This window comes from Stegostoma tigrinum, chromosome 12, assembly GCF_030684315.1.
Source record: "Stegostoma tigrinum isolate sSteTig4 chromosome 12, sSteTig4.hap1, whole genome shotgun sequence".
Classification (NCBI taxonomy): domain Eukaryota; kingdom Metazoa; phylum Chordata; class Chondrichthyes; order Orectolobiformes; family Stegostomatidae; genus Stegostoma; species Stegostoma tigrinum.
The window spans coordinates 36352286-36377284 of NC_081365.1; the positions used below are offsets into that span (position 1 = coordinate 36352286).

Below are 24999 nucleotides of genomic sequence, written 5' to 3' on the forward strand. Positions count from 1 at the left end.
GCTCTAAGGAAAACAAGCCCATCCTTTCTAGCGTCTCTTCTATCAATAGCTGAATTCTATCAGCTAAATTCATATCTGTGAGTCTAATCTAGTAAAGGTACCCACTGATGTGCCAGCCTCTGTGCTGGTGGATGGTGCAGGGGAAAGCTTTGATGGTACATCCTCTCAGGGTTCCTGTCCTCAGAGGCGGATATGAACCTGAGAATCCTGGTTTCTACCTGGCCAATGGTTGTTGAGTGTCACAAATGTATGAATAAGGGGAGGATATTAGTTGTTAATGATGTATAAAGGCTTCTGAATATTAAGAATGGTTAATGCAAAGGGTAATTGGAGAGCAGCACAGTTGGTCACAATGAAGTTTACAGAATTAATGGGAACTGCAGATGCTGGAGAATCCAAGATAACAAAGTGTGGAGCTGGATGAGCACAGCAGGCCAAGCAGCATCTCAGGAGCTCAAAAGCTGACATTTTGGGCCTAGACCCTTCATCTTGGTTATTGATGTCTCTCTATCCCTTCATAAGCTGTCATGCTCTTTGCTGCCTGGATTAATTCCTCCTCGTGAGGAGTGAGGAACCTGATGTCCAGCACTTCCTGCTGGTCTTGGATCTTTCAGCCTGATTGTGGGTCAAATTTTCCTCCCATGGGGCAGACAGAGAGAATCAAGCAGATGGAAGAGCAACTTCTGGAGTTGCAGGAGCAGGGGACATGACAAAATGTCCCCAGTGAGTGAGTAGGAAGTGCAGAGGGCAGGAAGCGTTTGTAGTTTTGGAGGATGAGGTGGATGAGAGCCATATCCACATGCTGCACACAATCCTGAGATCGGTAGTCCATGAGTCTTGGTGAGACATGTACATAGTGGCAGTGCAAGTGTGTGCACAGGTCCTATGGGTGTGAGGTAGCAGGAAGAGGATGGTGACATTTACCCTTGTGGAGCACTGGCTCAAAAAAGACAGTCTTTCTTTCTCTCCACCACCCCATCTACCAGCACCTCCAGACCCTTCTCTATGAAGCAGAGGGGTGAGGTTTCCTTTGTTCTGGGTCATGTATTCATTAGTAATGATTGAGCACCACACTGTGTCAGTCTGAGCTTACAACCTCTAAAACAGCAAGGAGCTGGCCTTGAAGTATGACACAAGTAGCATGAGCATTACAAAGTCCCATCAGTGGCAAGCACGTCAACCTCTTGTGCTGCACAATGCGCACACAAAGGCCGAGGAACCCTATTCCATTCCATAATTAATGAGGTGAAGAGCAGAATGAGAAAAGCAGAAAAGACACTGTGAAACACTGATGGGCCAGATTATCACTTGACAAAACCCTCTGTCTTTGCTTAATTCTAGTCCTTTGAATAGTTCTGTAATAGTCCTCATTGTACTCTTGTGTTGTAGAGTCATAGACATTTTATAGCATGGAAAGAGGAATTTCAGCCCATTGCGTACTCACCAGTCATAAAACATCCATCTAATCCCATTTTCCAGTATTTAGCCTGTTGCCTTGTATGCTACAGCACTTCAAGTGTTCATCTAAATAGTTCTTAAATGTCTTGAGGATTCTTGCCTCTACCACTCTTTTAGGCAGTGAGTTCCAGATACCCAGGTATTTCTGGGTGAGATTATTTCCTCAAATTCCCTCTACTCCTCTATTTGCCTTAAACCCATAGTGCCTGGTTACGGACCCCTATAGCAAGGGGAAAAGTTTCTCCCTATCTACCCTGTCTATACCCCTCAGAACTTTGTACACTTCAAATTCATCCCTCAGTCTTCTCTGCTCTGAGGAAAACAATCCCATCCTTTCTAGCCTCTCTTCTATCAATAGCTGAATTCTTCCAGCCTAGGGAATATTTTGCATCCTCTCTAGTCCAATTGCATGTTCCTAATTATTCACGAGAATGTGAAAAAAAATCTTCAAACAGTCTAAGCCCAATACATTGAACCACTTCACAAAAACAGCTGGGACACATAGTTATTTATATTCCGCAGTTGCCTCCTCCTACCTAGAATTACCAGCATAACTGTGTCTTCCTTTTGCTTTAATTTATTGATGTATCCTCATCTTAAATGCACTCCCACATACTAAAAATTCTCTGGGATAAGATATTTCTTCCAAACGCCTTATTGGATTTCTTAATGACTATCTCATATTCTTGGTTTCTAATTTTGGATTCATCCCGTGACATCAGAAATGGAAGCTCCTTCTCTATAGCTGCCCTAACAAACACAATCAATAATTTAAAAGTTATCCTTCAGCCTTTATTTTTTAAGAGAAAAGAATCATTTGTTCAAATGTCCCTGATTAATAAAGCCTTTCACTTGTGATGTTATCATTGCCCATCCTTTATTTGGTAGAAAAGAGGAGGAGATCCATACTTTGAGGTTATCCTTACTCAGGCATGACGAACGAGCAGTGCTTCGAAAGCTTGTGACTTCAAATAAACCTATTGGACTATAACCTGGTATCTTGTGACTTCTGACTCAGGCAGGATAATAATTAGAATTGGTGGAAAAATAAACTTAAATTACTATTGCCTTAAACCTGTATTTCCAGATAAATATAAACACCTTCCAAAAACATATATTTATGCTTAGAAATTTCAAAGCATCATTATAAAATATTTCAAGTTATGTAACTGTTAAATCAGGTGCTTTCAATAAAAATACCAAAGAAACAAAAAAAAATACATTTTCTAATCAGGCATAGAATTTGGTGCAACAGGCTATTTTCATCAGTTGCATACAAAAATACTGAAATAACAGTAACTGTTCACTGTCTATTCTTTTCCAGTACATGACAGGATTTGGCAATGAATTTTCGTCAGAAGATCCAAGCTGCCCTGCGTCCCTACCGAAGGGTCAGGTAGTGTACAAATCTCCCATTTGTCTTGCGTATGCGGTAGGTTTAATAGGAGCAGGTGTAACCCACAGGCCTGCTGATTCACTGGCATTTTTCACTGAGTTCTGATGGTTATCTGCACAGCCAGTTTGATGATTCAAATCCGACTTGTAGGCTTGATCTTATTAAAAATAACACTTCAGTGCAGTTTGCAAAGCCCTGCTGAGGCACCAAATCAAATTTCAGTGGTAAAAATGATCTCCATAGTATATTTGTTTGAAGCATGATGCTTTCCTTGAGCTGCCCACAGAATGACACAGACCGCATATCAATTTCTGTTTTCATTTCAGATGTCTAACATTTGCACGTTTTTATTTTTATTGTTACTGCTTTCAAAATGAAAGTGAGATTGCTGATGCTGCAGTGATCCTGTTTAATTTTGTTACCTATTAAGAATGTTACACCCTTGTTCTCTTTTGACTCCAAATAATGGTGTATCACTGGTCCATATTAATAATAGAATTCTAAAATGATGACCATACGTGCTTTCTTTAACCACAGAGTGTTTTTTCAAGATGCCTTCCCATTCATTAGATCCACAAATAAAAATAACCATGAACAATTCAGGGAAACAATATTTTATACACCTGGATCTCCAATAGCGAACCTTACAAAGTATTTTGTGAACTGGGTGTATGCTTCTCATGCCTTTCCAATAAAATCAAGCTCAGAAAATAACAAGCAGTCAGTTTGAAAATGCAACCACAGCAAAAAAAAATACTGTGCTCATGGAATGACAAAAACAAATTAATACTAGGTTCTAGATATTGAAGAAGTATTTCAACAGATGTTCCATCAAACCTAAGACTCCCCCCTGCAATAAGTGACCTGTTGGGCCATGGAACATGCTGTTATCTTTATCTCTATTCTTCGGGAAAGTGAGAAAAAGCTACAAACCAAATGGCTAATGTGAAACAAATTTTACACCTACTTTCACTGACGCTCAGCTTTTCTAAATATGTGATAGTGCCCAGAAATCTCATAATGTAAAAGTTTTTAAAAAAGTGTGGATATCTGAAATGAAAAGAGCACAAAAAATGCGTGAAATATTCAGCATTTATTGAGAAAGCATTGGAGTTAAGGGTTTGGATATTCCCAAGGCTGTAGAGCTGGATTTGGAGGTGGAGTGCAAGTTCATTTGGAGAAATGAGCATGAGATCAGCTGTCCAATACTTCCATGTCTCCAAGCACTTCTCCCAGTGACACACCAGCAGGTCCAACAGCTTGGCAGCAGCAGGAAGCCAATTAATGATGTTATCGTCAAACTTGTCTTCACTTTGCCAGGCAACGAGAGATTTTATTGACAGTACATTAGCTGTGTCAGGGTCCAAAAATGGACCGGATCCAATTTTAGCAGCTTTTTTGAGGAATTAAATTTATTTTCTGGCAGTAATTCACAAAGGGGATTAATCCCCAGACCTACCCTTGCTGCCACTTCGAGGAGATTTGTGTCTCTGCACCCAACCCAGACTATTCCCAGTCCACTGGCACTGCTCTCATCTGACTCTATCCCCTTTCCCATCTCACCATGTGCCATCCCCGGATGGACTGACTGCTCACCAGATGTTGACTGAAAAACCAGCACCCCTGCTCCCTGTGCCATCTTTAAAAGGCTGCTGCACACAAGAATGAACACTGGCATTCCAAAACTGCCCTGCCCAGTGATGGACAGTCGCTCAGAAGATGTCAGAACGGGGAAAGGGAGACACAGTGCTTCAGCAGTGACCTGGAAGTCCAGGTGGACAGGACGTGGCAAAGGAGGGGCATCCTTTTCCAGAAGAACTGGCAGACGAGGCCACACCACTAGACCTGGGAGCCGAGTTTAAGGATTCCACCTAGTTCCATGTGGCTTCTGCAGTCTGGAGGAATGGCCGTCAGTGCTACAAGCAGGTCAATGAGCACTTCACCCTGCCAGGGTAAGTGCTACACTCTTCACTCTCTGTTACCCTATATTCACTCTACCTCTGTTACTGTACCCACTCTCACCAAGGCCCATGCTCTGCCACTCCCATTATTGCATGCATCAGTTGTCCTCACTTGTTCTCATGCACCTCCCACAACAATAACCCTGCATAACCTTGTACCACCTACTGACTGCTACAGAACACTTCACTATTGTTACAGAGGGGAATAGCCCAACCCCTCTGATAATTAAACTAAACCACAAGCCACAATCTCTCATGATAGGTGTAGGGGTTCCCCTCTAATAATTACTCCTCCCAGAGAAGCTCACTTTTCCCTTTGTAATCCATTATACAAGTGGTTAAAAGAAAGAAAATCCCTGATCTCCACTTTACAAGTAACAAAGAAACAATTTATTTATTTAACTCAACAATTAACAAATTAACAGTATTACTAACAAACTGTCAATTCCCCTAATTACTTTCTAATTGCTCTAGATTTTCTTGGAATGCTGTTCAAATAAACACAAGTCCCACTTAATAAACCCAAAAAAAATGAGAGAACAATAAATTATAACTTAATCTCTCCAAATTCACACCATCTGTCTTGTCTCCTCAACTCTCTTCACAAATGCTATTCCTGTTAATTCTGCTGTCAGGGATGTTTTATCTCTATAATTTCTTCAATGAGGGCTTTCAACTAAAATGCTGTGGTACCTTTGATTGATTAATTTCTCTGAGAGCTGAATAGTGCTAACTCTGGCATGTGGTGGATGGCTCTCTCTTTCAGATAGCAGTTGGCTCTCCTTGATTTTCCAAATTCCCTCAGCTTATATACCCATAATGACATAATCAAATTCTTATAATAGGTTTGGTTTCAGGTTGTCAACACCATCAGATTTAAGTTTAATTAACTTACAATTCAATTAACTTATCTAGGTGCTTAGTTTAAATTAATTGGCCGAATTCAAACTTGTTGTCTTGGAAAAAATGCTTCTTGGTGGTTCCAAACAAAATGTTTCCATTCAGACACTTTCTATGCACCTGCATTTATAAACTTCCAAGCACAGACAAAGCACAAGCTTTTCGAGGGACCATAGGGCATTTCTCCCCACCATCATATTTACCAACAAATTCTACCTTCCTGCCTTCCAATTCATGAATACTCTACCAAACATTGTAACAGTACTTTCTGAACATCAGCACCATCACTAGCAGCCGACACAAATCACAATATTAGATAAAACAGTGCCAACATTATTCTTGTTTGAAAACACAAGCTTTCGGAGCCTCGTTCCTTCTTCAAGTGTTAGTGAGAGAGGTGGTATCAGACACAGAATTTAAAAGTTAAAGATCAAAGGGTCACACCACTGATGAAGATGTATTAAACAAACCTAAGATGCTGTTAAATCTTTAATCACCTCTCTCTCTCACACACACACACACACACATTCTCTCTCTCTCTCTCTCTCTCTCCCGTCCCCCTCTCTCCCTCTCTCCTCCCCCCATGCATGTGCACTCACTCGATCTCTCTTTCTCTACTCCTCAAACACATACGTACTCACACTCCACACTCTGTCTCTCTCCACCCTCCCAATGCACACACATGCACTCACTTACGTTCTCTTCCCACTCTGCAAACACTGGACTGACACAGAGATAATGGGAACTGCAGATGCTGGAGAATTCCAAGATAATAAAATGTGAGGCTGGATGAACACAGCAGGCCAAGCAGCATCTCAGGAGCACAAAAGCTGACGTTTCGGGCCTAGACCCTTCATCAGAGAGGGGGATGGGGAGAGGGAACTGGAATAAATAGGGAGAGAGGGGGAGGCGGACCGAAGATGGAGAGTAAAGAAGATAGGTGGAGAGAGTGTAGGTGGGGAGGTAGGGAGGGGATAGGTCAGTCCAGGGAAGACGGACAGGTCAAGGAGTTTCAAAATCTCCCCTCCTCCTACTGCATCCCTAAACCAGCCCAGTTCGTCCCCTCCCCCCACTGCACCACACAACCAGCCCAGCTCTTCCCCCCCCACCCACTGCATCCCAAAACCAGTCCAACCTGTCTCTGCCTCCCTAACCGGTTCTTCCTCTCACCCATCCCTTCCTCCCACCCCAAGCCGCACCCCCAGCTACCTACTAACCTCATCCCACCTCCATGACCTGTCCGTCTTCCCTGGACTGACCTATCCCCTCCCTACCTCCCCACCTACACTCTCTCCACCTATCTTCTTTACTCTCCATCTTCAGTCCGCCTCCCCCTCTCTCCCTATTTATTCCAGTTCCCTCTCCCCATCCCCCTCTCTGATGAAGGGTCTAGGCCCGAAACGTCAGCTTTTGTGCTCCTGAGATGCTGCTTGGCCTGCTGTGTTCATCCAGCCTCACATTTTATTATACTGGACTGACACTCTCTCTTTTCCCCCAACACACACATGCACTCATACACTCTCTTTCCCCTCAAACACACACACAGTCCACTCTTTCTCTCTTCCCCCAACAATCACACACACTCCACATTCTCTCTCTCTCCCCTAACTTAAACACTCTCACACACTTATCTATGGGGTGAATATGTATTTGCAGATACATTCTATTTTGTTCAAAAAGAACACAATTTATAGACAGTCAGTCAATGTGGCATTTTATAAATTCCTACTTTAGAAATAAAACCAGTCTGATCCCAAACCAAAACACAGTTTCTAAACAAGGCCTCACACCTAATGTGCATTGTCTGACCTAAAATGTCACCTCTTTTTTACACTGATAAAACCTTTCAGGGCAATGACTTGAAAGAAGTTCGGGGATTTGCATGCACATATTCATCAATTAAACCCTTCTAACTGATTAAAGATTTAACAGCATCTTAGGTTTGTTTAAAACATCCTCATCAGTGGTGTGACCCTTTGTTTTTTTACCTATAAATTCTGTGTCTGATACTACCTCTCTCACTAACACCTGAAGGAGGAGTAAGGCTCTGAAACCTTGTGTTTTTAAATAAACCTGTTGGACTATGACCTGGTGTTGTGTGATTTCTAACCTTGTCCACCAATGGCACTGCCGCATCATCAACATTAGGCTTCGCACACGCTATGAGAAGAGAATCCTGTTCTTCACAGGTGAAACCAGGACCGCTCCTGTGAGGTTACTGAGAGAACCATGCCCTGCCAACTGAGTAAGCATCACTTTCACAGTAGCGCTGCTGTCAGTGTCATTCATTGCACTTATCTTCTAAACAAGTGACCACCTTGACTTCTCTGTCTTGTGTTGAAGGTACCAGCAGGATGTCCATGGTCTCAGGCAGAAACAGGCTGCTCTACCAGAAGCTACTTTCACAACCTCTGAGGCTGAGTGTATGGAGGCACCAGCAAGCATGCCTCCTGCACCCCAACCCAGCTGAGATACTAACACATCATGTAACATCAGGTTTAGAAAGAATGTGGGAGTGCAGTATGGAGAAACATCTCACTGTGATATCGCCGCACAGGCTAAGGAAGAAATGCTCCAGATACTAAGAGAAGTGTCAGAGACTAGACTGCTCAATCACAGATGGGAGAGAGCCCCATGGTCTTGACAACCACAGACTTTGCCCACATATACAGGGAAGAACAGGAGTGGCAGATGCATTTCACATGGGTCATAATGACTTTCTTAGGTCAAAAGCTACAGGAGCTGCAACTACACTGTGGGGACCTAGCTATCTCAAGCGTTTGATCATCTGGTTATTTCCATAAGACCATAAGAACTAGAAATAGGTTTAAGTCATTCAGTCCCTCAAGCCTGCTCCACTATTCAATAGAATCATAGCTGATCTCATCTTAGCTAAAACTCCATTTTCCTGCCTTTTCTTCATAATCCTTGAGTTTCCGACTGATCAAGAATCTATCTACCTCAACTTTAAATGTACACAAGGACTCTGCCCCCACAGCTCTCTTGTGGAAAGGAGTTTAAATGACTCTCAACCCTGTGAGAGAAGAAGTTCCTCCTTATCTCAACTTTAAGTTGGTGTCTCTTTAATCTGAGACTATAATGTCTGGTCCTAGACTCTCTGATGAGGGGAGACATCCTCTTAACATTTAAGCCCCTTAAAAATCTGATATGTTTCAATAAGATTATCTCTCTTTCTTCCATTGAGTAGATCCTAACCTGTTTAGCCTTTGCTCATATGACAACCTATCCAAAATAGAGAACATCCTGGTGAACTTACTCCAATGAAATAATATACTTCTTTAAGTGAAACTGCACACAGTACTCCAGATGTGGTCCTGTCAGCACCTTCTACAGTTGCGGTAAGACTTCCAATCCCCTTGAAATGCAGACCAACATTCCATTTGCCTTCCTGATTACCTGACCTAATAGGACAGCCGCAGACAGGAAGTGTCCATGATCCTGACTGTTGGCTATACACTTCCCTGGCTGTATTTAGCCCTACTGTCCAGACTGGGCACTATGGAGCCACAAGACTGACTGCAACCAGTCCATAGGCAGCAGAGATACAGACCACCTGACTGAGAATTCCCCAGCTGGATGTCTGATTGTGTTTACTGCATTAGTGCTGGCACATGGTGCGGGTGTGAGATTGATGTTGCATGTTGTCATACAGCAGGGGTGTATGCCCCTTGATGAAGGATTGCTGACCTGCAAGGCAAGACCATGTTTGTGTGACTGCGTTAATAAGGACAGCAAGGCAAGACATGAATGCCATGAGCTTGCAGGTTGGCTTTAGCTGAGTGGCTGCTAAGAGAGCAAGTGAGCAGGCTGGAGTTGCACCCTGATCAAAAATCTGTGAGCTGGATTGGATGTGTGTCCCCTGCACACAAAATGCTCTTGCAGCAACCTTTCAATACTAGTTGCTGGTGCACCTTGCAATACAGGTCTGTGTTTACTAATATTCTGCAAGTTGGTCAGTGAGGTGCCATGAGGACCCTGAGAAGTTGGCAGATATAGGATGCCGATATGTATGGATGAGGTGGTGTCCATGGATCATGTCCTGAGATGCTGTCGTGTGATGAGCAACATGGAGGCTTTTCACAGCAGCAGCAAGCTGAAGTTGCTAGCTACCTGTTCTGACATTAATGTCAGGAATTTTTGATGTCTAGTTTGTTCACTGTGAGTGGCGGAATTGGAAGCTGCATGTTAGTGAGGTGGGATCTGCGGTTAATAAGATGGTTAAAATGGCAATATAGATGCTGTGGGCCATAGGACCTCTTCTGTACTGTATGACTTTATGATTCTCAGCCATAATCCCTCTTAATACACCAGTCCCTAGTGAGAATCATACTTCAAGGGGAGGCAATGGCCTCCAGTGATGGTTGGACTGTTAATCCAAAGACCCAGATGATTTTCTGGGGACCTGGCAGATGGTGGAATTTGAATTTAATAAAATATCTGGAATTAAGAATCTAATAATGACCATGAGTTCATTGTCAATTGTTGGAAAAACCCAACTGGTTCATTAACACCCTTTAGGGAGGATAAGTGCCATCCTTACCTGGTCTGGCCTACATGTGACTGCAGACCCACAACAATATAGTTCACTTTGAACTGCCCTCTGGGCAATTAGCAATGGGCTATAACTACTGTTGAGTCAGCGATACCCTCATCTTCTTAATAAATATTTCAAAAAACACCTGAAATTTAGCTAAAAGATGCAGCAAACTTGTCCTAACGTCAGGCTAGGTATTGCAGGACCTCACTTATAACCCAGCTGAATTTTTTTCCATAGCCCATGTGTCATAAGATTCCACCTTTGATCACTAAATGCCACACCATTTAATTTGTTTAACAATTACTACGATACAACTGAACGTTTACTCCGCAGTGGAATGTTTTGTGATCAGAAAGAAACAAAACAAGTTGATGATACATATCTTTAAAATTCAGAACAATCTGGGGTATGCTGATATGAGTGATGGAGGGAGTCCATATCTATTGACAATGTGTTTCTGTGCATGAAAGGATACTCTTCATTGGTCAGAAATGATGTAGATTTCTAAGTGTTAATAGCAGCCACAAAGGGAACAATCTTTTCAAGTAAATAATTAAATAGTAACATTGCTTCTTTCTTTTTATGTATATTTCAGAATAATCCACAGGTTTGTCCTTATGGTTTATATGCTGAACAGCTCTCTGGATCAGCCTTCACCTGTCCAAGATACAACAATAAGAGGAGGTAACATTGATTTTTATGGTACAGTTAAGAATATTACATACTCATCATATGGTGACATTAATTTTCTCATTTAATCAACATAAAACAGTTAAATTCATTCTACCAAACAGTTATTTATATGTTTTATTGAAAAAGATGCAGTTGGTAGAAAATTGTCATCATGCACCCATCAAGTCAATTCACAAGAACTGCCAATTTAGGGGGAAGACACCATCAATAACATATGAGAGAACGGTACTGATTATTCAGCCAGTAGACACTGATTGGTAAATGTATTGACAATGTGAATGCATTAAGAATGATCGACAGCTAACTGCTAGGCTTGCTTAGATTTTAAACTAGGCAGGTTGACTCTGATTGGTCAATGCCCTTTTCTGATTAAAGAGTAAGATTGACATCTATTTTGTTCAGTTGAAACATGGATTATGTCTGTTCCAGCTCAACAAACTACGTAACTGTCATACAATTCTTTGTTTGTCACTTGTCATTAATTGGTGCATTTTTCAAGTGAATACCCTATCAGGCAGAATCCACTAGCCAACCAATGAGCATTGTCCTGTCATACAGTATTAATGTTGCTTTCTTCCTTTAAATTGATATTCTTGTGAATTAACCTGATGAGTGGTGACAAAAAAGAATTAACAAAACGTGTTTTTGTTTCAGAAGATCTAATATAACCTTACAAATGTTCCAATAGTCAGATTCTAAAATTCCAATTATTCAAATTGTTTAACAAAACTCCGTTAATCATGCAATATCAGCACATCAATTTAATGAAGCTTCCAAAGCAAGCACTATATCCTCACAGAGGCCTTGAAGAAGGAAAAGAAATTATTATGTATTTCTGATCCATGGTAATTACAAAATTGAATTTGTGCTTTGTTGGATTAATAATATTTCCTCACTGCTGAGATGATGAGTGGGAGTTTGGTCGTATGTTCAGGGACAGCACCAAAAATAAGGCAGCAAGGTAACTTAATGCTTAATCAATTTAATTAAATTTAATATTTAATTTAGCAAACACGATGAAATTAATCCCAAAGAAACTAATCATGAAAAGGAACAAAATAGAGTTTTGGCAAATGGCAAATGGCTGGAATAAAGTAATGCTTGTATTAATCTAACAGTTTTTTCAACATTTTTAGAAATAGAAAAACATTGGGGTGATGACTCTTAGGAGATCATGACCATTCTCTGCATTAATGCTAATAATCTCACTGGAAAACCTCTTAATCTCAGAGAAGAGACTCAAATTTGTTTCATGACTACCACTTCCAATGGGAGAAAAGAATACTATCCAGTTTAACAACATAAGATCTATGTTAATCTATAATGGTACTTCAACAATAACTCTCAAAATATGTGGGAGCTTTCAACCTAGGTATATGTCAGTTCTCGTGAGCATAACAGGAAATGTGTGTTTGTTAGGGGGAGCCAATTTATATTCTCTTCCTTATTGAACAGCGAGCCTTTTGACCATTTGAAATCAGTTATCGGGAGTCATGATGACCGCATTGACCCCTGTCAAGCTTGCAATCATGCTTTAAGTGCAGGCAAGACTTCAACTGCGAATATGGCTTTATTCCTTTGGTGTACCCAGTGGGAGATTTCTAATTTTTGCCGTGAAATGAATTACTATTGCTCACAATTTACAAACAATTAAATTATTTTTCTTCCTCCGGTAACAGTTGCTCTATAGTGAAATATTTTAAACACCTCTCTTCATTGGTGCTTAGACTTCCATATATTGCAGAACAAATTAAATTTTCTTGACTTACTTATATGTCCCAGTCATTTAATCAAATTAACTAGAGGCATTGGAAATTTGGCTTACCTACTATCTCGGTGAACCTACCTATAAGTCAAATTAATTTCATTTTGACCATGTTTTGCAATTTGGGACCTAAATCATCCACACATTGATTCAGTTTTAATTGGTTTCTTTCTATTCTTTTCCATGCAGCTGGCTTTATCGTATTGTACCTTCAGTCCTCCACAAACCCTTCACGTCCATACCCCAGGGAAATCTGTCCTATAATTGGGACGAAATCAACCCTGATCCCAACCAGGTAACAATATTTCTTCATGAAGTTAAAATAATCCACTCATAAGAATATTGGGCCACATTTTCACAAGATTTCAGCCTTTCTATAAAAGGCATAATCTATCTTATAAATCAAACAGTCTCACTTGTTGCACATCATAATTAAATATTGGCAAAGACATATATTCAATCTTTTCAACATGATACCAGATTTGTTTGTATTGATGACCCAGCTAGGAGCTGAACATTTCATGTTGTTAATATGAAAGAAGGGAGACAAATTGACTGAGGAGAGACCAATTGGTTTGCACAAGTTAATAATAGGTTGGTGCAATGATATTTAGGTTAATGCCACCAAAACCAATTAGTTTTTTCTATTTGCTTTGTTTAATATGAGAATGGGGAACTGATTTGTTAAATAGAAGCTCCTGGTATTTACTAAACCCAAGAAATTTCTGGTCCTTTTAATCAGCTGTTGAGTTAGAAGGTTTTATTTGACACTAAAAAACACACTTTTGATTCCTTTGATCTTTGCAGAACTTCAAAGTGTTCCAAGAAATGTTTGAAAAATGGCATATCACCTGTAGTGTACATCCTCAGCTTTGAAATAAAATCTGTCTCATACAATTTCTTTTATCTTGCTTCTAGCTCAGATGGCTACCATTTAAAATTCATAAAACATCAGAGAAGATGGTTGACTTTGTATCAGTAAGACTGATTTTACTTTGCTTTTGACTGTCTCTCTGCCTGCAAATATACATAATGCCATGCCAATAAAATTTAGAGTTGAGGGAAGTACTTTTAATAGGTTGAAAACTGGAACACACTGGACTGACAACATGGACTGGGAATGGAACAAATGCTACTCAGGTTGCTGAGTTCTGGTTGGGATTGGGTCTTGGGCTTCAGTTGAACCATACCAGTGAGCTGCAGGTGCCTGTTGTGTGACTTCAGGCAGATTTCAGCAAGGTTAGAACAGCAGCTGACAAAAAGGCCCTCAATTATAGACCAGAGAGATATAAGGTTTTAATATGCATGTCAATAGAATCTGGCAAATTATTACCCACTCATGTTCTCCATCTCTCTCAGTTTATTAAGGACAATGCACATTAATTAAAGAATATATGTGGTGATGGTTATTATTTATATTCTTGGGAGCAAGTTATTTCAGCATGAACAAATTCCTCTGTAATGATTTTATCATTCAGTCAGTTATGAGCTTGTCCTTATGCCTAGGAATAAACTGTCCATTCCAGTGTACCATCTATTTCCTTTGGGCAGCAAGCTATTGAATGGTACTCTTTTTCAACAGGGTTTACATACATTATGTGGAGCTGGAGATATCAGGTCTAGAAATGGGTTGGCTATTCACATCTATGCCTGCAACTCATCAATGGAGAATAAGTATGTTACTATCTTTAAGAACATTTTCTGTCATATACATGTTTTTTCCGCCTTTTTCTGCGACATTAAAGGAGATAAGACCTTGTTTTTGTTATTTCTCACTCTAACTGCTGTTTGCTACCATGCCATCTTTGTGGCATTGAATATTGAGGCCTAGATTATAGTTTTGACTAAGGGTTTCACGTAAAAATGCCAGGCAAAAAAAATCATTTGTTTCATTGGCTTGACAGTAAATACAATAATTTTGTCCCAACCTCATTTTAAGCTATCAAAGATTTGTAATTCAATGTAATTTCCTACTTAAAATAATCAGATTCTCAGATACTCTAATGCCTATGTTTTGCATTTCAGGTCATTTTATAATTCAGATGGGGATTTCCTTCTAGGTAGGTAAGACCCCTCCCCACTCTTTGAAAAGTCAGTTCATACACTTTACCAGCTTATCATAACTTGAAAGAAATGCTTTTGCCATGGATTCCAATGACACCTCTTTCAAAACTTAACATTAAAACATCTGCATAGAAAATAGTATCAGTCATGCATTCCATGAATTTGAGCCTCGTACTTGTGGGACCATAGAACAACATTAATGTTAGAAAGCAACATTGCTGTGACTGCGGGAAATGAATTTTAGTGGCAGCTTTCCAGTTGATGAGTAGCAGAATATGAATCTAAGAAATAAGTCAAACAAGGCATGCATGTTTCATTTCATTGAGGACCAAATAACTGACTTCAGTCTCCAACATCCATCCTAGATTCACTATGGAAATCTCTTAGCTCTGCCTCCTTCAACATTAACACTTGGATTCATATTTAGCCAACAAGGGAAAGCAAGTTTCTCAGCAATAATCAAAGTTGGTGTGATCTTCAAGAGAATTGTTCCATCAGTTTTGAAATCAAACCTTATATCTAATCTGACAAATTGATGAAAAACACTGCCAAGTCATATAAAGAGAATGAGAATACTTTAATCAAGGTAAATTGAACAAGGAAGTATAAAGGGATTATAATAAAGTGGCCATGGTTACAAAACAGAGACAGGCAGCCAAACCAGCTTCCATATCCCTGTATTCACAACACAGTAAAATTAAAGCTTCAATGTCCATCACCCAGAGAGACTCAGCAGAACCATTACAGGTCAAGCTGGCTGAGCTAATGTAAAGGACATAGCTGCCAAATTGGGCCTGTGGTTAGTGGTGACAGAACCAATGAGAGGAAAAAACATATTTGATCTCAACTTCACCCATCTGCCTGCCACAGATGCATCCATCCTCCATCCATGAAAGCGTTGGTAAGAGTGATTAAAGCATAGTCCTTGTGGAGGTGAAAGTCCTGTCTTCACATTGAGGAAACCCTCCAATGCATTGTAGCGCAATCAGGGTGCTAAATGGGGTAAACATTGAACACATCTAGCAAGTCAGGACTGGATATCTTAGGTACTGTGAGTCATCGCCAGCAGCAGAATCATACTCCAGGACAATTTGCAACCTTGTGGCCTAGCTTTACACTTTGGTAGAAAGAATTATGGAGCTAAATGTTACTTAAATGGAGAAAGATTACAGAAGGCTATGGAGCAGAGGGATTTGGGAGGCCTTGTCCATGAAATCACAAAATAGCTAGCATCCAAATTCAGCAGATAGTAGGGAAGACAAATAGAATGTTGGCCTTAATTATAAAGGCCAAATAAACACAATGGTAATAAGAGCAAAATCAGAGGCTAGGAATACTGCAGCGAGAAACTTACTTCCTGACTATTCAAAGTTCATCCACCATCTAGAAGGCACAATTCAGGAATATGATGGAATACTCTGAGGTTGCCTGGATGGGCAGCTGCAACAACAACAAGCTTGATATCAACTAGGACAAAGCAGACCTCTTGATTTGGCAGCACGTTCATAAACATCAACTTCATCTACCACCAACATTGAGTACCAGCAATGTGTATTATCTATAAGATGAACTGCAGATATTTACCATGGCTTCTCAGTCAGCACCCTTGAAACCCACATACATTACCATCTGAAAAGATAAGAGCAGAAAATAGAAGGGATTATCACCACCTGCAAGTTCCCCTGCATGCTATTCACCACCCAGACTTGGAAAAATATCAATGTTCTTTCAATGACAACAAGGCATAGAGCTGGATGAACACAGGCCAAGCAGCATCAGAGGAGCAGAAAAGCTGGCATTTTGGGTCTAGATCCTTCTTCAGAAATGGGGGAGGGAAAGGGATTCTGAAATAAATAGGGAGAGGGGGGAGGCAGATAGAAGATGGATAGAGGAGAAGATAGGTGGAGAGGAGACAGACTGGCCAAGGAGGTGGAGATGGAGCCTAAAGGTGAGTGTAGGTGGGGAGTTAGGGAGGGGATAGGTCAGTCCGGGGAGGACGGACAGGCCAAGGGACCAGGATGAGGTTGGTAGGTAGGAGATGGGGGTGGGGCTTGAAGTGGGAGGAGTGGATAGGTGGGAAGAAGGACAGCTTAGGGAGGCTGTGTTCATCCTGCTCTATACCTTGTTATCTCAGATTCTCCAGCATTGGCAGTCCCCACCATTTCTGAATGTTTTTTCAATGTTGCTGCATCAAAATCTTGAAAATGCCTCATAACAATATTGCAGATTTAGCTGCAGCACATGGACAGCAGCAGTTCAAGAAGCCCGATCACCACCACCTCCTCAAATGCAACTAGGGACCAACAACAAATATTGACCAGCCGGAACTTCCGATGTTGTATGAATAAGTAAAATGAGAAGTAAGCCAGTCAACCCCTTGAACTTTTTCTGCCATCGAGTAAGATCATGGTTGTTCTGGTTACTTCACATTCCCAACTACTCCTTATAAATTTTCACCTCCTTGCTTATCAAGAATTTATGAATGTCTGTCTAATAATATCGAAAGACTCTGCTTCCACTGCTTTAGAGGAAGGAAATTCTGAAGATTAATGATCCTGTGTGAGAAAAAAATGCTCCTTGTCCCTCTTAGTGTTACGTAGTGGTCCTCAGTTCTAGATTCTCTTACAAGAGGAAGCATTCTTTCCATATGGATTTCAGGAGTTTGTAGGTCTCAGTCAAGTTGTCTCTTACCCTTCTAAACTCCAGTGAATACAGGCCTTGCCTGTCCAACTTCTCCTCATAAGACAACCTGCCCATTACAGGTATTAGACCAGAAAATACTCTCTGAACTGTTTCCCAGGTCCTAATGGACCCCATCCTAAGATTTTATGGTCATCCTTCTAAACTCAAGTGAATATGGGCTCAGTCACACCAATTTCTCATCATAAGACGTTTCTGCTATCCACAGTATCAGCCTAGTGAACCTCTGTTGCACTGCTTGTATGGCGAGTTCTATCAAAGAACAATGTCACAGTAGTTTTACCAGTACTTTTTATATTTCTCATTGATTTCTTTTGTCATCCCCAATATTTATTAAATGCTTTTTTGATCTCATGACAATTATTCTGTGTAACCCCAGTCTCAGTGCTTCCTTTTATTCCAAGTCAGATTCCATTTAACTGCTAATTTATCAAACTAGCATGTAAGTAATTTTTACATCTAGTCTAATGTTTACTTCCTGCCTTTCCCCCCACATTAATCTTGTGATAGTTTAATTTATCCCTTTATCCCTTTTCATGCCATAGAACGTAGCTGACGTTCAGTCTATTTTTTTTTCTGTGATTACTACACAATGATACAAGGTAGAAATGATAGCATAGTTGAAATGTCACTGGACTAATAAGCCAGAAGACTAGCCTAATCCTCTGAGGTATATAAAATTCGTCTCAGTAATGATGGCCAGGAAAACTACCATTGAATGCTATAGAAAGCCATACGGTTAACTAAGGTCCTTGAAGGAGAGATAATATGCTGTCTTTATATGGTCTGGGCAGTGTGTGATTGCAGATCCACAGCAATGTCATTGACTCTTTCCAGAAATGGCTTAATAAACCACTCCTCTGAAGAGATGCTGACTTTGCTAGTTTTCCCTACATCCCATGAAAAAATATAGAACAAAAATAGTTTTTGTAATTATTTTCCACATGTAATCCTACCTCTCACCCATATTTAGTGCCTGCCACTGAATATTAATCACCTGTGTGGTAAGTGAAGAGAATGGTATGACAGGGAATGACAATTACAAGAAAATATGTAGGCTTTATCATTCCACCTTGCTGGTTTCAGTTTTCTCAATTTTTCGTTTTCTGCGATTGCTGAATGACACACAGGAAAATAAAATGGGAGTCTTTGAGGACAAAATAAAATAATACGGATTTTAAAATTAGGGATCATCCTCAAAAATAGAGACGAGGAGAATTTTTATTCTCTGAGTGTTATGCAACATTGAATGTCTGTGCCTTCAGAAGGCAGTGGAAACAGGGTCATCAAATATTTCTAAAATAGTGGTTGATAGGTTCTGTTTTGGCAGGGATCTTGAGGACTGGAGCAGAACGGTGGCTCAGTGGTTCGCACTGCTGCCTCACAGCGCCAGGGACGGCAGTGTAATACCAGCCTTGGGTGACTGTCTGTATGGAGTTTGCACATACTCCCTATGTCTGCATGGGTTTTGTCCATACAATCCAAAGATTGTGCAGGTTAGGTGGATTGGCCATGTTAAATTGCCAGTAGTGTCCAGGGATGTTTAGGTTAGGTGGATTAGCCATAGGAGAAAAGGCATTATAGGCTGTGGGAGGTGGGGGTCAGTCTGGATGGGATGTTCTTTGGAGAGTCAGTGTGGGCTTGTTGGGCCAAATGACCTGTTTCCATACTGTAGGGATTCTTTGACTGTCAGGGTAGACTTGAACATAGAATTTGGAACAGAAACAAACCAGCCATGAGCTTATTGAGGGACTGACTGATGTCCATCTGCTCCTAATTGTGTGTTCATATTTCTCCAAAACTGACAATAGGAAGTATCTTGTAGGCTTTTGTCTTAAAGCCTGTTGATTTTACTTGGATACCTGTTTGATTGCAGTGCCCCAGAAAGGGAGTCTGTTGATTACAACAGAGTTTGGCAAAATGCTGGTTGAACCTGAAGAGATTTGTGTCATTCAGGTAAGAGGGACCAGAGATTTGACATCTGGATGATTCTCAGCCTAGCTCCACGTCACTGCGACAACACCGGTATGAAATGTAAATGCCTTAATTGACTAGAGCTTATTTCATGGTGCTGACAATTTCCAAGAGATAGGAACTGCCTGCAGGATGTAACTAGCAAAATCAGCCGTGATGGTGAGAATAGGTGGCCCTGGAGGCCCAGCAGCACCAATGCTTACAAAAGTGAAAATGCAGGGCCAAATAAGAGGTGCTGTAAACACTATAACGCAAGATTCCCCAGGTCCCAATGCAATCACTGCACAGAAAATACTTCCACATTTCCCTGTTTCGAACCCAACAGCTACGCACATTCATGCATCAGCTTGTATGAGTTTACTTTTGAAAATTGCATTCTTGTGCTCCCAGACCTGTTTACAACTGGAGCCTAAAGGCCCATTAAATGAAGGTGAGTGTGTTTCCCGCTCCCTATTTCCTGCTCTTTGTAAATCAGAGCACATCCTGAAATTCATGGAATTCACAGATGCCCTCATTCCCAATCTAGTTGACAAATAAAAATCCACTCCCAATTGTTGTTATTCCATAGAAGGACACCATTCAGCTCATCAAGATCAAGTTGGCTCTCGGTAAAACAACCCCTGCTATTCCCATAGCCCTGCAGGTTATTTCCCTCAAATACTTAGTTGCTATTTGAAATCATAGATTACCTCTGCTTTTGTTTTACAAGCACAAGTTTGAAGTCATCACCAGTGTCTGCATAAAAGACGTTCGTCCTCAAATGGTCTAGCAGCTTTTGCCAAAAAATCTTAAATCTTTATCCTATTAAAATCTTGTTTATCACTTTCAGAGCTCCCCTTTGTTCCTAGGAGAACAATTTTGCCTTCACCAATCTACCTTTTAGCTAAAATCCTCATCCCTGGAATTGTTCTCTGTACCTTGTTGAAAGCCTGCACATCCTTCCTACAATGTGCTGATACTAATTAGATCCAAAAATCTAGCTGTAGCTGAACCAGTATTTTATATGGGCTTACTTTTGTACTCCATGTTTTTATTCATCAATTCCATCGAACTTACTACCTACTCTCCCAGCATGTCCTATCACCTCATAGGTCTAGGTATGTGAGCTCCCTCGGCCTCTCTGAACTTTTTAAAACTGTATTATTCTGTTTTTCCTCCTCTATCCTTCTGCAAAATGCATCACCTCATATTTCTTTCCACTTTGCCCATTTTTCAAGCTTATCAATGCCCTTTTGCAGTTGCATCATTTTCACTGATTGCCCCACTTCCATTCTTGGTACCATTGGCAATTTTTTAAATGCTCAATGTCCGTGTCATTTTTGTCTATCTGTCTATGCTCCTCCAGTCTGAGAAACAACCATTTAATTTTTAAAAGATTTGAATTGGCAACAAATTGCTGCATTTAAATCCAATGTAATTCAAAACCCCTAATAGAAGTAACCTCCTTCATGAGTGTAGTGCTTTTATCTGTAAAGTCATGGGGGTAGCTTTAGGTGTTACTCACACTACATAGATAAATCATATTAGTAACATAAAAATGAAAAAGTATATTTCACACACAATTCTAATTTTAAAACAATTACCTTAGCTGCACCCTTAAGACTCAAGAGGCATGTGATGACAAGCTCCTTTTGCAACCTTTTCTGTTTTCATAAAGATGTTTTAAAATTAGAAATGTTTATCTGCATGACGTACACATTAAGAGTTTGTACGAACAATAATTAATGACATCTAGAAAAGATAATGACACATTTCTGATTTTTTTTTACTTTCAGCAAGGGATGCATTTCAGCATTCAGGTCTTTGAAGAGACAAGAGGTTACATCTTGGAGATCTTTGCCGGCCATTTTGAGTTGCCTGATCTTGGACCAATTGGTAAAGATTTTCTACTGCAATATATTTAGTTCTAGGCTTTAACAAAACCCATTCTCAGTGACATTGTGACACTTGTACGTGAGAGGATTCCTTTAAACAAATCAACAAACATACCAGGGTTGTAGTTGGATCTTGGAAAAGTTAGAAATACTCATCAAGTTAGGCTCACCTGATAGTCCATTAATCTTAAATGCTAAGCAAGAACAGAAAATGCTAGGGAAACTAAATAGGTCTGGCAACATCTGTGTAGAGAGAACAGAGTTAATGTTTCAAGTCTAATGACCCTTCTTCAGAATGGGTCTGAAATGTTAACATTGTTTCTCTCCACAGAGGCTGGCAGATCTGCTGAGTATTTCCAGCATTTCTGCTTTTATTTCAAATTTCCAGCATCCACAGTATTTCACATATGTTTAGATGGAATTCATTGGTTTCATTTACTGATTTTAGAAATCTTTAAAATTGATATTTACAGATTTCCAGTGGCCAATTCCTGGACTTTTCTGTGTTATTGGATCAGTTAAAATCATTATCTGACAGTTACTTATCTCCCAGGAGCCAGATTTTTCTCTGTCCTTAATAGAAGCTGAAAGAACTGTGGAATCTGGAAATCAAAAACAAAAACAGAATTTGCTGGAAAAGCTCAACACACATGGCAGCATCTGTGGAGAGAAATCAGTGTTAACGTTTTGGATCCAATAGGCCACATCTCTCCACAGATGCTGCTAGGCCTGCTGAGCTTTTCCAGCAATTTCTGTTTTCTCTGTCCATAATGAGACAAACAAATCCTGTGCTAATAATATCATCAGCATTACAAAAAGATATTGAATTTAGGCTAATTTTAATTGCATCGTCCACCAACTTTAGTGGGATGTCACATCTTTTTCTGATGAGTTGGAGAAATAGAAATTGTCTTTAAAGTACAAGTAAATTATTAAATCATGTCAGATAACTTTTTCTTCTACGTTCTCAAAGATCCATGATATTAATCCTATTAACTCATTTGATTTGCTTTACTAGGAGCCAATGGTCTTGCCAATCCCAGGGATTTTAAGGTTCCAGTTGCATGGTATGAGAACCGAAAGATTCCAACTGGATTCACTGTCATCAGCAAGTTTCAGGGCAAGCTATTTGCTGCCCAGCAGGTGAATGAGCATTTTATGCTCTGTGTTAAATACTGGGCATGTAACAAGGATACACAGAAACAGATCAAACTAAACTTTAAGCACAAACTAACGTTACTGAAATAGTCTATTAATAAGTTACTTGGAAATTGTACTTGCAGTGTAACATTGAAGCATATGGAGCAGGAAAAGTCAATGTTCACACAGTTGTCTGCAGTGCACCATGTGGATATGGTTAATTTGACTTTCAGAGTGCTTTTGATAAGGTGACACGCACAAGAGGTTAGTAAATGAAACTCAAGCACATAGGATACATGTTAATATATTGGCATAGATTGAGTATTGCTTCAAGGGCAGAAAGAGTAGGAATAGGTTCACTCTCAGGTTTCCAGACTGCAATCTTTGGAGTACCACAACATTTAGTGCTTTGGCCTGAGATATTCATAATTCATATCATTGATTTATATATGGGGAACAAATGTAATAGTTCCAGTTTTGCTGATGATGCAAACGGAGTGGTAAAGTGAATTGTGAGGATGAAACAGAGTGGCTTTGGGGGATTTGAGCAGGTTAATTGAATGGTCAAGAATATGGCAGATGTAAAACACAAATGCAGTTCATTCCTTCAATGGGGAGAGATTAGGAAGCGTTGATATCTAAAGGGATCTGGGTGTCCTTGTTCACAATGAACTGAAAGAAAACACAGGTGTATTAAGTAATTAGGAAGGTAAAACATATGGGAGTAACTATAACATCTAGTTACAGGTCGGCCACCTCCTCGTGGTTCCCCAGGAAGCAGGCTCTGCCTGACCAAGTGCCGACCGACCACGTCTGGGGGGGCTAGCTCCCCCCCCAAGACGTTCTACTGCTGTGCTACGTCACATCAAGACATAGATAAGCCCGAGGCCACTGCTTCGGCACACAGCAGTCAAAGAGGAACTACGATGTTTATCTGTGAACATTGCGGAAAGGAGTACAGATCGAGATCTGGACTCAATGGACATAGGAGAATACATTTTGCAGAGGGTGAGACTAGAGCCGTGCCAATCTGGAAGTGTGAAATATGTCAAGCTGCTTTTGGCACAAAGATCGGACTATCCCAGCATCAGCGACGACAACATGCAGAAGTAGACAACCAAAAGAAGTTGGAGGCTATGAAAGTGGTTAAGAGGAGATGGGAGGCATATGAGGATGAGCGGATAAGAGATTATACTGCCACCCATTGGAGGCCTGGTATGGATAAAAAGGTGGTCTATCAAGCTTTGGCTGAGCAATTAGGACGGTCGTCAGAGGCTGTGCGCGCCAGATTGAGATCCATTGGTTGGCCGGAATTGGAAGAACAAAGCCCGATATTGGAAGTGTCTTCGCACACAACAGAGGGAGGACAGACCCCCGTCACAATATCGGGTGAGAAATCGAAGGTAACAGAACCCCGGGATCATAGAGTAACCACCGTGTTGACACAGGACCCGGAGCCCACCGTTCGAGAACGGGATACAACGAAACGAGAGCAACATCTAACGGTGATGACACCTGGTATAACCCCGGAAAGAGGAGAGACTCGAGAAGCCCGCACGGAATCTCAAGAAGAACATCCTTTGGTAACGTGTGAGGGTTGGCGTAATTGTTTATTTGAAGCGGCTAGCCAACAGCTACGAGATGTTCACGTGGAGATGTTTGGATGCCTTGTACTACGGCGATTGGTCGAGCGGATCATCCGAGGGAAGTGCTCGCTGACAGAGGCAAGGAAAATATTGGATGAACATGCCGATGAGAACATGCAGGCGAAATGGGTACCATCTAAAGTTCGGGTAACAGCGGGAAGTAAGCAACGACTTAATGCTAAGCAGCGACGACGGAAGGAGTATGCTCATGTCCAAGCTCACTGGGCAAAACGGAAGGGAGATATTGTTAAGACCATCCTCCGTGGGGAGTGGCGGGACATGGTCGCTGCCGATAAGGGTTGGCCCGAAGATACATTACAAGATTGGGAGGGTCTCTTGTCACACGAGCCGAAAAAGGATGATAGACCGATTCGGAAAATCCTGGAAGAACGATGGGATTTAGTCACTCCATGTGAAGGAGAGGATGTGAGGAAAGCCATAACGGCTTCTAAGGGTACAGCACCAGGTGTTGATAGGATATCAGCCGAGCAGATGGCAGCAGCAGACATGAATGTGTGGGCTGCATATTTTAACATCATTATGGCTTTGGAATATGTCCCGAAGAGGCTTCGTGCATCCCGAATAACATTGGTCCCGAAGTCAGAGGGAAAAATCGATCATCCCTCAAATTTGAGACCGATAAATGTGACGTCGGTGGTGCTCCGGGTGCTTCATAAGATCCTGGCTGAGAGATGGATGAACTGTCTGAATTTGCCATCGTTTCAATTCGGCTTTTTAAGAACGGACGGAACATTTGAAGCTACACAATTGGTAATGGCTGTATTACGTGATGCTCGGGAAAGATTTGACAACTTATCTTGTGCTTTCGTCGATCTTTCGAAAGCATTTGATCTGGTCGCCCATGATACG

The 24999-nt window shown here is 40.8% G+C and overlaps 1 protein-coding gene across 2 annotated transcripts in view; it reads left to right on the top strand.

The window, feature by feature from the left end:
• Nucleotides 1–24999, top strand: part of hgd (homogentisate 1,2-dioxygenase) — a 43211-nt gene that overhangs the window by 2857 nt on the left and 15355 nt on the right. Inside the window, exons 2-10 of one of the 2 annotated variants that reach the window (XM_048540858.2) lie at nucleotides 2783–2854; nucleotides 10869–10957; nucleotides 12921–13026; nucleotides 13650–13709; nucleotides 14314–14405; nucleotides 14757–14791; nucleotides 19372–19451; nucleotides 21245–21344; nucleotides 22362–22486. In XM_048540858.2, coding sequence (XP_048396815.1) covers nucleotides 2783–2854; nucleotides 10869–10957; nucleotides 12921–13026; nucleotides 13650–13709; nucleotides 14314–14405; nucleotides 14757–14791; nucleotides 19372–19451; nucleotides 21245–21344; nucleotides 22362–22486 — 759 coding nt within the window. The remainder of the gene's footprint in view (nucleotides 1–2782; nucleotides 2855–10868; nucleotides 10958–12920; nucleotides 13027–13649; nucleotides 13710–14313; nucleotides 14406–14756; nucleotides 14792–19371; nucleotides 19452–21244; nucleotides 21345–22361; nucleotides 22487–24999) is intronic. The other variant, XM_048540859.2, reaches the window with a different exon arrangement.